Genomic DNA, 15,772 nt, shown 5'->3' with positions numbered 1-15,772 from the left:
GCAGAAAATGCAATTTTTTTTCAAATGCTCTCCCCTGTTAACTCCTTATTCCAAAAAGAAGATTTTTAAATAGGATTTCACAATTGTAAGTAACTTCTTCCAACCAAGAAGAGGGGATGGACTTGGCAAGAATTATTTTAAAAAAAGGTGATCAAAGTTTCCTCCACCTTCCATGCCCTTCTCATCCTACATGCGAAACAAAGCAAACACTGATTCATAAATAAATAATAGCTGCATCAGGAAAGGCCAAACACTAAAACTCAACTAGTTACACAAAGGATCAAGAACTCCATAAATTAAAAACTGCAAATTTCCAATCAAGAAGGAAAGAATACATAAGAACATTAAAAGTAAAAACAGAAGTGGATCATACTGCTCATCATTCAATATGATCATGGTTTCTCTTCAACCTCAGCTCTGCTTCCTGCCGTCTTCCCATATCATTTCATTCACCACAAGACTGGTGATGTTGGGATACCTTTAAGAGTTTTTTTAAAATTCATGCTCATAATCTTAGGTGATGTCATTGTTGAGAGGAGGAAAAAAGTTCAGGCAGATCAGGTGACAGGGATTCATTTTCAGTTTGAAGCTGCAGCTTTGAGTTTTTAGTCTTAGAAGGGACAGCAAACTAAAAAGTGTTTTCCCTCTCCCTGTTGTTTTTGAAAATTCTGTCTTATTTTCCTTAAGGGTGAAAATCTACTGTTGTTGAGGGCTGGACTAGAGTCCCTCTGGTGTTTTGGGAAACTGCCTTGTTTTCAAACTGTATGGAGTAAATCCAGAGAACTGCAGACTTCAACCAAAGGACTCAATTTCCATTTTCATGTGAGCAGAAGACTTTGCTGTATTGAACTTGTGAAAAGGGCCTTTTGTCTATGGGATTGGTTTATTGGAACATTGTAAATGTCTTTGTTAAGGGTTATACATTATAGTGGTTGTTTTGTTTCTAGTATTTAGTAAAAGTTCTTGCTAATATACATGTTAACCAAATTCTTAAATAAACTTAAATATAAGTTCCCTAGTGGGTTTTTTTAATCACACCTGAAGTGGAACATATTATGCCTATCCTAGCCAAACTCATGATGCAAAATTTATGATTCAGGAGGGCTTCATAAAACACTTCGGAGTTTCTGACTTAAACCATAACAGTTTAAGTATTTGTCTACGTTAGCCTGAAATATATTCAGAAATGGATCCTCTGGGGATTTAGAATTGTAAGTATCCACAACTCTTTGAATTAAGAAATTTTGCCTCAACTGGTCAATCTAATCAACTTTTGCTGTACACCTCTTTGCAAAGTACGTTCATCCCTTAGCTATGGAGACTAAAGTTGTTCACAGTGCTCCTGGTGCGGTCCATGGTCTCACCAAAGCCCCACACAATTGCAGCAAAACCTCCTTATTCTTGTACTTCAATTTTGCAATGAGGCTGCAATATCCAAGGGAATGCTATGTTCATCAGTTTAAGGCTTCATAACAAAAACATCTGAACTGCCCAAATAGTCAATTACAATGGTTCAGAAATTGCAGAATTTTTCTCCACAGAGGCAGCTTTCTCCAGTGCCAAGCCAGAAATGAGCCAGGAAAATCAGTTGCACCCTTTCAAACAATAAAGGGCAAATGTTACAAACTCTTTCCCTGAAACTAATAAATTAAAAACTTTGGGACAAAATGTAATCCTTGAAACATTCCTGCTGAATTTCTACAAAAATTGGTAATGATAGCGACGTCAAGCTATTAAAAAAAGCTAGCATCAAAAATGGTGACCCTGTAACTATTGTAAAAACCTATCTGACTCACTGATTCTTTATGGGGGGGGAAGACAGGGGGAAGAAATCTGCTGCACTTGCTTACAGGCCAGACCAGACCCATAGAAATGGTTTTTACTGCCCTTTGGAATGTCCAAGCAAGCCACTTAATTAGCAAGGCTGAGGCTCACCATCACATTCTCAGAAGCTATCAGGATTGGTAAATAAATGCTGGCTTCTCCAGTGATGTGGCCATCATATGAATATGAGATTCAGCAGACTATTTATTGCAACCAACATAAAATTAACTATAGTGCCTAGATATTAAAAAATAAGTCCTTGTTAGCAAGATATTCTAACATTAGCAACAGATTCAATCTTGTGCCTATGGATTTATACTCCTAATGATAACTTTAGTTTTGTTCAAACTCTGGGTCATGATATACAATAACAACTTGCATGCACATGGTGCCTTTAAAATAGCAAACATCCCAAGGTACTGAAGAACAAAAACATTTTGATACATTCACAAAAAGACAGGTGACTAACAGCTTGGTCAAAGAGGCAGGTTTTAAGAAGTATCTTATTCAGCACATGCAGGTTTTTTAGGATTGTGAAAGAAAAAAGACTCAACAATATCAAAGTTGACAAAAAAACTCTCTTTTGGGAATGTATTCCATGTGACAGAGGCTAACAACCTAATAGGTTTCTTTTATTACTGTTTGTTGTTTATATACGACAAAATAGTGCACCACCAGAGTTTTAATAAATATTTTCCACAATATTTCAATTTTCAACTTAAAGTCTTACAAAGCAGCTTTGAATTTTTTAACTACTGAATAAATTGAATGAATGCACAAACAGGATTCATTTGTGATTCTTTGTACAGAAGGACATTTAAAAGTGTATCATTTATATCTAGTAGTTGGCTACATAATCAGCCTTTTACCAATATTTCAATTCATTTCATTCAGCTGATTGGGAGTGAATTTAATTGTTTCAGTAAAATGGTTATATTTCCCATTACTATATTTCCAATGTTAATTCTCCATCTGAAAATAATGGAAAAAAATAAATCCAAACGTGTTAATGGGGCCATGTTGAATGTCAATAAAGCTATTCACAGGCCTCATATTAGTTTTAAAAACCTAATGAACTCTATAGGGAAATGCACAAAAGCTCTTCTCATATTTCAAAAAGACTTGTATGCTTGTTATTTCAATTCAGTGTTAGAAAGTTTTGAGAGAGATCATTCAGACCAATAAAAAAATGACACTTAAAACAGCATTGTTTCTCTCTCTTCCCAATATTTCAATTTGAGGAACCTGTCTCTCAGAATATTGAGGCTGCCCTAACAGAATTCAAAGCAATTTTAAAAAAAAGTTCAAAAGCACCAAATTAGCTTTCTTAAATGAACCTAGATGAATCATGCAGAATTCCACGTTTTATAATAAAAAAATGTTGTGGCAGCATCAATGTTCCATGAAACTTGAAAGTCAGCTGCACCTTACCGCAGCTTGTTATAAGCCATTAACACATAAGGAGCAAACCAGTAACCCTTAAAAATGCACCAGCCGCTTCTAGAAATGTTGCTTTCCTCAGTGCCTACACTAATTGCAAATTGAAAAGAGAAGTGCTCTGAGGCATCTCCAAATAGTCACAGATACATTCAGACACCAGGAGATGCACAACAGCAAACCACTCACTCATTTATAGCACAGTCTTTTACTTCTGGGTTAATATTGAGCTTCCATTCAATATCCCCTTGAATGTGATTTAAATAGAAGGCAAAGCAAGCCCAATGCAAAAAAATGTTTTTTGGTTGTCACTGCAGAGAATGTGCTATTAGCACAAGCACCAGCGCAACTGGTCAACCTTCATGTTACAAAATTCGCACCTGTTAATGAATTGTAGCATTCTGGGTCATTATTGGAAATTAGGTGAACTTGATGAATTCTGTTTTATTGTTGGGCAAAATTCTACAGTGACTAAAATAGTCATTTGACATTTACTATTTGTCAGAGAAAATCTTTTCCCAACCCACAAATCAAATTAGAGACCATTTTTAAATACCCAAGCCAAAGGGTAGAGATACATTGCTTTGAATAAATTTCTCCTCTACCTGACTTGCAAAGAGGTATAACTTTAAACAAATCCAAACCTCTACGCAAGGTTATCTCCAGGGCAATTTTATAATGGTGGACCTGCTTCCACCCTTCTGGTTATAGTGAATTTTTGAGCGCCTAACTTAAGCTACTACAAAATATCTAAAGTTTTTTTTGTAAAAAAGTAGCCCAATAAACACTAAAAAATGCTCTAAAATAAGCTGCTCGTATTAAAACAGGAAACTAGATTCAATTTCAAACACCACAAAGAACAATATCTTACAACTTCAATTTAAAGTGTTTGTTCAGTGGGCGGGAGTTTTGTGAATGAACAGTTTGAGCTTCTCTCCATACACCCCACTTTTCCTTTGGTCTACATTAGTTACTTATTAAGCTCCTATTTGTTTTCAGATAATAGATGAAACTGTATTTCACATGTGCTTCCCAAATCAGAGGGCACAGATTGCACACTGGGCTGATCTTGAAAACAAGCACTTCAGCAGCCTATTGGTGAGAACTCTGCCATGTTTTTAGAAATACGGCATTGTTTACCCCACAAAAATAATCACTGCCCCTCTAACAGTAACTAAGCTTTTCACTTACAACCCACATATTCCATCCCACAGTAATATACCAAGCTCAGGCACTGCCCTAAAGCTTTCATTCTCTCAACATCACTAGCACTTTATTACTGTTCTCCCCTCTAACTCCCTATGAAATTTATCCCGAAGCCTCTTCTACTTATTGTCCTTTTCCCACAACTTGTTGCTTACCCAGAAATTCAATCCAGTTCAATTTTCCAAATCCCAAAATTCAGCCAATTGCTCCCAAAATATTGCAGGGTCCTCTTGTTTTATTTCCCAGACTCCATCTTCCCCAGCCCAGTAAAATTCATACATACTGTACTACATATTTCTGGAGAGAGCAGCTTTCTGCAGGAGGAGAATCCTTTTCCACAGAACTTTAAAGATGTCCTTCCAGAGCAAAAACAACATGGTTAGAAGATTCAGTTCAAGTGACTTTACACACACACAGACACACACACACACACACACACACACACACACAATTCTCAAAATTCATACATTCACTTAGTCTATTAGCATGTCAGGCAAAATACGCAGAGCGGATATATACATTTTGATTTTCCTTAAATTATTTCCCATTAATTCAAATATATATAACTGTTCACTTTTTCCTGCAGTATTTACTTGTCTTGTCCCAGACAAGTTTTTCCACATACTGCATAAAAACCGATTACAGTTTGAGTTTAAATAAACCCAAGTTAAGAATCTGATTCATTTTGAGGTAAACAGGAGGATCTGACTGATGCTGGAGTAAAAATTAACTCAAGTACTCCAAAAGCAATACTCCTGCCTAAGGAAACAAGACATTTACCAACATCATTCTTACACTATTCCAGTCCAATTCAAATGTCATTACCTGTCTTTTTCTCCTTTCATGTGAAGTAAATTCAGTCTCTGTATAAAACATCAAATGACTTAGCAGTTCCAGAAATACCTTGTCATTAGCTTTACAACTGATGTGCAGGGATGCACCAAAAATCATATGGTTGACTCAATAAAAATGATTCCAGATAGTAGTGGTTTGACCTTCACGCCTTCCATCCATCTCCAACAACCTCTCTTTTTGAGACTGGTTGGTGTACAATTAACAACTTACTATTGTGCAGTGGTAATTATTTTGAAGAAAGGTATGGCAAGCAAAGAGAGAGAGCAACCATAATGTGACCCAAAATGCCACTTAAAAAAAATGCTCTCCTCTCTCTTCCTTACTCAAAAAAAAAGTACATATGTAAAAGTTAATAAAATTTTGAAAGTGCCAAGCTAACTTACTGGTCCACAAAAGCCAGCCACCATTGTAACCATCAAGCAGACCATAGAGATGACCAGCCGTGTCTGGCAGAATCTCCAAATCACGGTTTTTAGTGAGGCAGTGTCCCGACCACGCTCTTTCAGTTCTGTTTGCCATAGTCGTTCTAACCTGCAGAAAGGCAACATATGCAGAGTGAGGATTTCAGCAAAACAAAAAACTGCTTTGCTGTCACTCAGCATTCATTTTTTTTTAAAGAGGCAAAAGTGATTTTTCAGCTCATGAGGGGAAAATATTTCAGTTAAAAAAACATGCAAGAAATATGCATGAAATACAATTAAAACATATCAATTTCTGGTAAAAATCCAAAATCATTGGTGTTAAAATGTTTCTACATTTTGACATTAACTTATCAAAACAGTTTATTGATGTTGAGATGAAATTTGAGGACTTTTTACTCCAAGCTTACATTTTTTCAGGCCTTACCATTTATATAAATTGAAATGCTGAGCTGTCTCAACATACCTGCCCAGTATATTACTGAATTGGAGTTGTAGTTCGCAACCCACAAATGCAGGCCAAGATCTTTATATTTTCTAAAGTTACACTTTAAAGGTCAGCTCCTTTGAAATACAGCATATAATCAATCACGCTGTTTTGCATTACACAGGGCTCATTATACTATAGAAAAATAACACAGTTTGACTGTAAATGTATCACTTGGGCAACAGCTGAACAATATTTCATAAGTACTGCAACTATTTAACAAGGGAGCTCACCAACACTTTCTCAAGGGCAATTAGCGATGGGCAATAAATGCTGACTCAGCCAGTAACACCCGAATGAATTTTTTTAAAAAGGAATATCAGAATAAAAAGGAATTATCAGAATAATTTTCAACTCACTGCTTGACCCATACACCAGGAGGGCAAATTACCAACACACCCAAAAGAATTACTCAACTTGCATTCCCTTTGATTTCAGTGAAACTGAAAACCAGGTAACTTCTCGAAGGAGCAAGTGATTCCACTCCAGCAAAGTTGAAAATAACCTCCAAACCATGAACAGGATGGTAAGAAATAGAAATAGTTTTAAGTTATATTTGTATTTTGTAGGTGTCAGGAATAAGATAAAGCTTAAAATTTAACTCATACTTTTATTTTTGGGTTAAAAAGCTAAAACCTGGGTCACGGTCCATTTTGAGAGAGGATACAGTGGGTCTGGAGCTGTTTGTATACCTACCATTTTAATGAGGTTTTATAACTATTAAAGTAGAAGAAACTATGAGGTTGTCAAGCAATAGAGGGAACAACAGAGACAGAAAAGGCAGTTTCGGTTCAGTTGGAAAGTGATCCAGAAGAAAACATCAGTTTGTAGAAACTGCTGGAACAGACAGCACGTGAAAAGGGACAGAGAGTAAGTCCAAGCTAAAGAGGGCTCTAAAAACCACGGAGGTACAGGATAAAGTCCCAAGATGACAGCTAAGGCAAGGAACAAGGACAGGAATCGTAAATAGATCCTGTTCAGTGAAATTAACAGTGAAGAGCAGGGGAGACTCCCAGTTTCAAACATGAAATTGGCAGAAAGCACATTTAAAGTAAAAAAAGGCCTGCAGAGCAGTGGTGTTCTGTCAGTATGGTTGAATACCCAAGAACGAACCTAAAATGCACATGGTGATCAAGGGAAGAGCAATATTAGGAGAAATGGAAACTCTGGAGGTGGATCCTTGATGAAGGCATCCACATAAAAACACCGTATGGAAAAGATTCCAAGGTGTGTTCACAAAGAGCAGAAATTATAAACTTTTGTTTGAGTTTCAGTGAGATCAGTTGTCTCTCTGTGGCAAACGTGAGGGGGGGGTGGGAGTTGTGAGAAATCTGTACAAGTTATTTTGGATGGCAACTGTCATGTTTTCAGAGTGTGGAATATCTGACTACAGGTCACCTATTGGTTTACATGGACTATGCACTTACTGAGAACATCAGAGTGCAAGATAGCTTTTGTAACTTGTGTTATCCTTACAAATCTGTATATATCTCTAAAAGTATAGTTTTGACTCAAGGATTAGTGCATTACAGTTCATTTCTCTTGTTTAATACATGTTTATTCTTTCATTAAAAGTTCAATAGCAGTATGTGATTCTGTTCAGTAGGCTCCCTCCATGTTTCCGAACAAAACATACAAGTTACCAACTATTAGCCAGTTCCACTCTGGGATCTGACATGTCCAGTAGTATCAGCTGGAACCATAACAAGTAGTTCAACTCTGTGTAAAACATGGAATGATCTTCACGAGATTGATTTTCATTTCCTTATAATTCAATCCTTTACAGTCATAATGAATTTTATGCTCTTGATTCAACTATTTGTCATTTCAAACATCTGTTCCTTAATCTTCTGCCTTTCATTATTTTCAGTTATCTCACTTCATGTCATCTAACTTTACTCAGCATCTCAGCTCTCCAGGCATCCAATAGGACTAACAATCTGTCTTCACATTGGGTAGCACCAGATCAATTACAATAAAACCCTCTGAGCTTTATCACTTTTTATAATGTTTTTTCTTAAACTGCGCACCTCTACAAAAACCATGCGCTATGCCCGCATGCACATGTGTACAGGAGAATTTTAAAAGGGATAGATATTTACACCTCCAGTAGATCGATTGTGCTAACCAGTTCTTGCAACTTGTTTTATAACAACTCAATCATTCTGAATTTATTGCAAGAAGCCTGGTAAGTCTCTTTCATTCTAGATCTAACAATAGCAAAGGTAAACATTGGCCATTGTGGTGAGTGAATTAAACATTCACACTAATGTTACAACCTGTGGGATAGTGTGGCTAAATCAACTGCGCAATCCTCCTTCCCGAGCGTATCATTGCGCTGTGTGTGAGAAATAATATTTAGTAAAACAGCATTGTAACAGATAAGAGAAAACTGTATGAACAATTATACAAATTGTCTTTGTGAGTATTTGAGCTGTGTACCCTATAGAAGAAAAAAGAACTGGACAAAACAAAACCTTGAAGATTTTTCAAACTGTTTCCTAGATGGTAACTAAACAAGGAGGTTTCACAAATAAGATGCAATTTAAGGTGGTGATGTTAGTTGTGAGATGAATGTTGTTCAAAATTCCAGGTGAACTTCCTGTATTTCTTACAAATGAAAAGTTAGATTTTTTACAACCATTTGAAGAAGCAGACAGAGCTTAACATCTCACCTGAAAATTGGCACCTTTAACAATACAGCAACCTGCCAGCATAACACAGAAGTTTCAGACTAAATGATGTTAAAATTCTGTGTAATGTAAAAGGGGAGGGAATGGAATGCAAATTGTACATATAATGTAACTGTAGTGAATACAATGTTGATTCTAAAACAAATAGCTATTCTACTCAAATACTCAATCAATTTGAGATTCTTTGCTATATTTGATTCATTGTATATGCCAATAATAAATGCATTTTATTTTGTGATTAATAATTTTCTCAGTAAAAGTATTTTGCTGCCAGACATCATAGAATAAAGTTTATTGCATAGATCAATAGTCCTGATAAACATGCAAGCCTCATTTTTTTTTCCCTGAAGCATGCAACAATCTGAGGAATTTCTGCAATCCTGGGGAGCAGGAAGGAGAAACAAATTTTGTTTGCCATACCGCAGCATAAAAGTGGAAGGATAGGCAAGACCAGATAACTATCCCAGAGGATATGTTATGCTACAGCATTGTTTTAAAAACATAACTAGTTTCAAATAGTGTGATAAAACATGTTCAGAGATCAGTTCAGTTCTACACAAATCATAATAAAAATATTTACTTGCAGATTTAGTTTTATGCTACATTATGATTAATATCTATAAAGGACTACACAAAAACACATGGAAAAATTATAGAGCCACAGCAATTAAAGGCAGATGGGACATAATGAGATTTAGGATATCATACACATACCTTCTACTATTGACTTCAGAAGATTCATATTTTGACAGGGACCAAACATCTTCTAGAAGGAGCTCCCCCTTTTTATAAGCTGTCCAGGCCAAAGGCGTCAACCAACTGAAGGTCATGAACGAGAAGAAACCAGCATTGTCCACAGGATGCTGTTGTCTGTATATATGAAAAGTACACCATATCAACAGAAGCTAGTGCAAGGATGCATCCATCATACCCTGTTCCCATTCTGCAAACTGTTCCCTGTAACTCTTCGGATGACACCATAATTGAAGACTGCAAGTATTCTGAGGTTCTATCTGAAGCAGAGCAAGGAGCTCCCTTGGCATTTCAAGATGTTTACAGCATAAAAGATGATGTGCAGGTTAGGTGGGCTGGCTATGCTAAATTGCCCCTTCGTGTCCAAAAATGTGTAGATTAGGTGGACTAGCCATGGTAAATGCACGGGGTTACAGGGATAGGGTGGGCTTGGGTAAAACTGGTGCTGACTAGATGGATCGAATGGCCTCTTTCTGCACAGTAGGGATTCTATGATTATGTCTATGAGAGCTTATTGACAGAGTGATCCAAAACTCATCCTTGATTTTACACCAAGCTCAGCTACCTTTCTCAATGTCCAATGTACATCAACTCCAACTATGCAGCAAATTTCTGACTCAACTATTATGTGACAAAGAGCAAGAATGCTAAATTTACACAAGATATTAATCTGATCTTAGTTGGAGAATTGTGAGCAGTTCTCAGTGCCATACTATATGCAGAATGTGGATATATTACTTACGTGGCGAAAAACTGCAGCAGGCGACGGTGCAGAGGGACCTCGGGGTCCTTGTGCATGAGTCGCAAAAACCCAGCTTGCAGGTGCAGCAGGTGGTCAGGAAGGCAAATGGGATGCTGGCCTTCATAGCGAGGGGGATTGAATGTAAAAGTAGGGAGGTCTTGCTGCAGCTGTATAGGGCATTGGTGAGGCCGCAGCTGGAGTACTGTGTGCAGTTTTGGGCGCCGCACCTGCGCAAGGATATTTTGGCCTTGGAGGGAGTGCAGAGGAGGTTTACTAGGCTGATACCGGAGTTGAGGGGATTGAGCTATGAGGAGAGGCTGAATAAACTAGGCTTGTACTCGTTAGAGTTTAGAAGAATGAGGGGAGATCTCATTGAGACGTATAAGATGATGAATGGGATGGATAGGATAGAGGTGGAGAGACTCTTCCCGCTCAAAAAAGACAGTGGGACTAGGGGGCACAGCCTCAAGATAAAGGGGAGGCGGTTTAGAACGGAGTTGAGGAGGAACTTCTTCACTCAAAGGGTGGTGAATCTCTGGAATTCTCTGCCCGTTGAAGTGGTGGAGGCTGCCTCGCTAAATATTTTTAAGAAGCGGGTTGATGGGTTCTTGATAAGAGAGGGGATTAAGGGTTATGGGGAGAGGGCGGGAAAGTGGAACTGAGCCACGACAGATCAGCCATGATCTTATTGAATGGCGGGGCAGGCTCGAAGGGCTAGATGGCCTACTCCTGCTCCTATTTCTTATGTTCTTATGTTCTTATGATCATTGGAGAGTGCAGAAGAGGTTTACAAGAATGTTACCAGAGGTGAGAAACTCCAGTCATGAAAATGGATTGCAGATGTTAAGACTGTTCTACTTCGAGAGAAGGCAGCTAAGAGGTGATTTGGTAGAGATGTTGAAAATCATGAGGGGACTGGGTAGAGTAAATAGGGAGAAACAGTTCCTGCTCATAAAAGGATGGAGTACGCGGGCACAAATTTAAAGTAATTTGCAAAAGAAACAAATGTGATGCACGGAAAACTTTTTCCATACAGCAAGGGGTTTGGGTCTGGAATACACTGGCTGGAAGAGGGGTGGAGGCAGGTTCAATCAAAGCATTGAAAAAAATAGGGCATTGGATGTTTGTTTTAATAGGAACAAGGTGCAAGAGTATAGGAAAAGGCAGGCGAATGGAACTAAGTTCAAAATTCTCATTTAAGAGGTTGCAAGTTTGGTGGGGGGGGTGGGTGCTGTAGAAGCAACCTTGGCAAGTTTCTGCAGTGTCCATTGTATATGATGCCACCAAGGCTCAGATGCGGGGGAGGCAATTAATGGTCAAGGTGGTAGATGCGTTACTGAAGGGGAGACAGTGGCTTAGTGATATTGTCATTGGATTAGTAATTTCAGAGACCCAGGGAGCTCGGGTTCAAATTCCATCAAACAGAAGGTAAAATTTGAATCAAATAAAAATCTGCAATTAAAAGTCTAGTAACAATCATGAAACCACTGTCATTTGTTCCAAAAACCATCTTCTTCACTGATCTTTAGGGAAGGAAACCTGTCATCTTTACTTGGTCTGGATTACATAATTCGAGATCATAGCAATGTGGTTAACTCTGAAATGCCCCCAAAATGGCATTAGGGATGTGCAATAAATGCAGACCTAGCTAGCAATGTCTATATCCCATGAATTTTCTTTTTAAAAATCAGGCAACATGAATTGTGTTGAACTTGGAGAATATTGTTGAAAGATTCAGAAGGTTTGTCACTTGCCACAGAATACCCAGCCTCTGACCTGCTCTTGTAGCCACAGTATTTATATTGTTACCCCAGTCAATGGTGATTCACCATTCTTCCCCCCAAATAGTGATAGAGGAGACTTGACAATGGTCAAGCTGTTGATTGTCATGGGGGGGGATGTTTGGATACACTTCTGCTGGCATTCCTGGCGTTAATATGCTGTGAATATTATTTGCCACTTATCAGCCCAAGCTTGAATATTGTCCAGCTCTTACTGCATGTAGGTAAGATTGTTTTTTTCAATCTGAGTAGAGAATAGTGCTGAACACTGTGCATCATCAGCGAACATCCCCACTTCCGATCTTACAATGGAAAACAAACAAACAAACAAACAAAGAACAACACAGCACGGGAAACAGGCCCTTCGGCCCAACGAGCCCACGCCGCCATCTTAACAATGTGTTTTTCCTCCTCCACCCTTGACCCATGTCTATGCTTATGGTACCCCCATTGGAAAGAAGGTCATTGTTGAAACAGCTGAAGATGTTTGAACCTAGGACACTATCCAGAGGAACATTGTTGTGACATGCAGGGACTGAAATGATTGTCCTCCAATAACCACTACCATCTCTCTTTCTGTTCAGATAACTCCAGCAATGGTAAATTTTCCCACTGAATTCCACTGACTTACATTTTACCAGGGCTCCTTGCTGCTATACTTAGTCAAATGCTGACCTGATGTCAAGAACGAACACTCTCTTCTCACCTCTTATATTCATCGCCCATGTTTAGACCAAGGCTGCAATGAGGTCCTGAGCTGAGCATTTTTGGCAAATAATTGGCCATATTGAATCTGTTCTGCTTTTCATCAATAGAAAAATGGGGCGGCATTGTGGTATGGTGGTTAGAACTGCTGCTTCACAGCTCCAGGGACCTAGATTCGATTCCTGGCTCGGGTCATTGGCTGTGTGGAGTTTGCACATTCTCCTCGTGTTTGTGTGGGTTTCCTCCGGGTGCTCCGGTTTCCTCCCAGTTGAAAGATGTGTGGGTTAGGTTGATTGGCCATGCTAAAATTTTCCCTTAGTGTCCTGAGATGTGTAGATTAGAGGGATTAGTGGGTAAAATATGTAGGGATATGGGGGTAGGGCCTGGGTGGGATTGTGGTCAGTGCAGCCTTGATGGGCCAAAGGGCCTCTTTCTGCACTGTAGGGTTCTATGATTCTATGAAATATCTGGACACTTTTCGACTTTGTCAATCAGGTGCCGGAACTTTAAATGTACAGCATTCTGATCAGAGGTGTGTACATCAACTTTGATAGAACTGAGTAACTTGCTGGTCCATTTCAGCGGGCAATTAAGAGTCAACCACATTGTTGTTGATCAAATAAGAGAGGCAAATTTCTTTACTTGAAGGACATTAGTAAACTAGAAAGGTTTTTCTGATAATCTGATAGTTTCATGGTTACTGTTACTAAAACTTGCTTTTCATTCCAGATTTATTTGATTAACTGAATTTAAATTCACGGGGTTCACTGGTGGGATCAGAATTCCTGTCTAGATCATTTGTCAGGGCTATTTCTTCAGAAGGAACTCTTCAAAATGCAGCTAATGAAAATACAACAAAACTTACTCCAACTTATATATCAAAGAAAGGGTCTAGAACATAGAACATTACAGCACAGTACAGGCCCTTCGGCCCTCAATGTTGTGCTGAGCTATGTCCAATCTCAAGATCAAGCTATCCCCTCCCAATAATTCTGGTGTGCTCCGTGTGCCTATCCAATAACTGCTTGAAAGTTCCTAAAGCGTCTGACTCCACTATCACAGCAGGCAGTCTACTCCACACCCCAACCGTTCTGAGTAAAAATCTACCTCGGACATCCCTCCTATATCTCCCACCATGAACCTTATAGTTACGCCCCCTAGTAATAGCTACATCCACCCGAGGAAATAGTCTCTGCACGTCCACTCTATCAATCCCTCTCATCATCTTATAAACCTCTATTAAGTTGCCTCTCATCCTCCTCTGCTCCAAAGAGAAAAGCCCCAGCTCCCTCAACCTTTCCTCATAAGACCTACCCTCCAAACCATGCAGCATCCTGGTAAATCTCCTCTGCACTCCCTCCAATGCTTCCACATCCTTCTTATAGTGAGGTGACCAGAACTGAACACAATATTCCAAATGTGGTCTCACCAACGTCTGGTACAGTTGCAGCATAACCCCACGGCTCTTAAACCTAAACCTGCCGTTAATAAATGCTAACACACTATAAGCGTTCTTCACGGCTCTATCCACTTGAGTGGCAACCTTCAGAGATCTGTGGATATGAACCCCAAGATCTCTCTGCTCCTCCACATTCCTTAGAACCCTGCCATTGACCCTGTAATCTGCATTCAAGTTTGTCCTACCAAAATTAATCACCTCACATTTATCAGGGTTAAACTCCATCTGCCACTTTTTGGCCCAGCTCTGCATCCTATCAATGTCTCTTTGCAGCCTGCAAGAGCCGTCCACCTGATCCACTACTCCACCAATATTGGTGTCGTCAGCAAATTTACTAACCCACCCTTCAGCCACCTCTTCCAAGTCATTGATAAAAATCACAAGTAACAGAGGACCCAGCACTGACCCTTGTGGTACACCGCTGGTAACTGGCCTCCAGTCTGAAAATTTTCCTTCGGCTACCACCTCTGTCTTCTATAATACAGCCAGCTACTTATCCAATCAGCCAAATTTCCTTCTATCCAACACATCCTTATCTTCTTCATGAGCTTACCATCGGGAACCTTATCAAAATCCTTACTAAAATCCATGTATATGGATTTTAACTGCTCTATCAACTGCTCTACCTTTGTCCACACACTTAGTTACCTCCTCAAAGAAAGGTTTAATAAAGAAACACCATTACTCCAAATTTGGATTGGCCCCGGGCCATTCTAAGTTCCCCACAATTCTACATAGTTCCTTATTTATAGTGATTCTGCTTGTCAGCTGACTTTTACATCACTTAGTAATTGGTTCTATGGTTTACTGGGTCAGCTGATCCTTACATCTTGTTCCCATTGGTCACATTACATCCAATACAAAGTTGTCACTGGTTACAAAGTCGTCACTGGTTACAAAGTCCTTTGGTTCAGAAGTCAAATAACATAACCACAATGCCACCATATCCTTAATTGTGGCCTAATTACTGTATTCAACAACCTTAACATTACCACTCTTCATTCGCAATCGAATTTATTAAAGCCTAAAGTTTTAGATGTCTCCTTGACTGCGTTATCTACCTGCCTGTGCAATTTGCATAAATTACACAAATTGCAGCTCTCAGTTTCAACAACTCCACATCCTTTTCCATTATTTTATTGCTCTTGTTTTTCAATTCCTCATTTTTCTCCCCAAGTGTATTACCTGAACACTTACATACATTACAACACATTTGCTTTTGGTCTATGATTTCTAAAGTCCTTGAAAGTCCTCATGTATTTGCCAAAATCTCATCTTTTCTACAGTTGAAATTTGACTCAATATGACAAATACTGAATCATGGACATGGAGTGAGATTGGGGGATAGGAAGAGAAGAGACAAGGAAGTACATCACAATATACCTTACTAAATAAGATTGTATAGCAGAGA

At 38.8% G+C, this 15,772-nt stretch overlaps 1 protein-coding gene across 2 annotated transcripts in view; it reads right to left on the bottom strand.

The window, feature by feature from the left end:
* Nucleotides 1–15,772, bottom strand: part of LOC145341034 (ATP-binding cassette sub-family C member 5-like) — a 121,341-nt gene that overhangs the window by 83,315 nt on the left and 22,254 nt on the right. For both annotated transcript variants that reach the window (XM_080185755.1, XM_080185754.1), the window contains 2 exons: nt 9,636–9,791; nt 5,706–5,853 (listed from right to left, as the gene is read on the bottom strand). In XM_080185755.1, the coding sequence (XP_080041881.1) occupies nt 5,706–5,853; nt 9,636–9,791 (304 nt within the window). The remainder of the gene's footprint in view (nt 1–5,705; nt 5,854–9,635; nt 9,792–15,772) is intronic.

This window comes from Carcharhinus amblyrhynchos, chromosome 3 (assembly GCF_965287045.1).
Source record: "Carcharhinus amblyrhynchos chromosome 3, sCarAmb.v2.hapA, whole genome shotgun sequence".
Taxonomy (NCBI): Eukaryota; Metazoa; Chordata; class Chondrichthyes; order Carcharhiniformes; family Carcharhinidae; genus Carcharhinus; species Carcharhinus amblyrhynchos.
The sequence above is the reverse complement of the archived record's forward strand: the minus strand, read 5'-3'. Positions and strand labels throughout refer to the sequence as shown.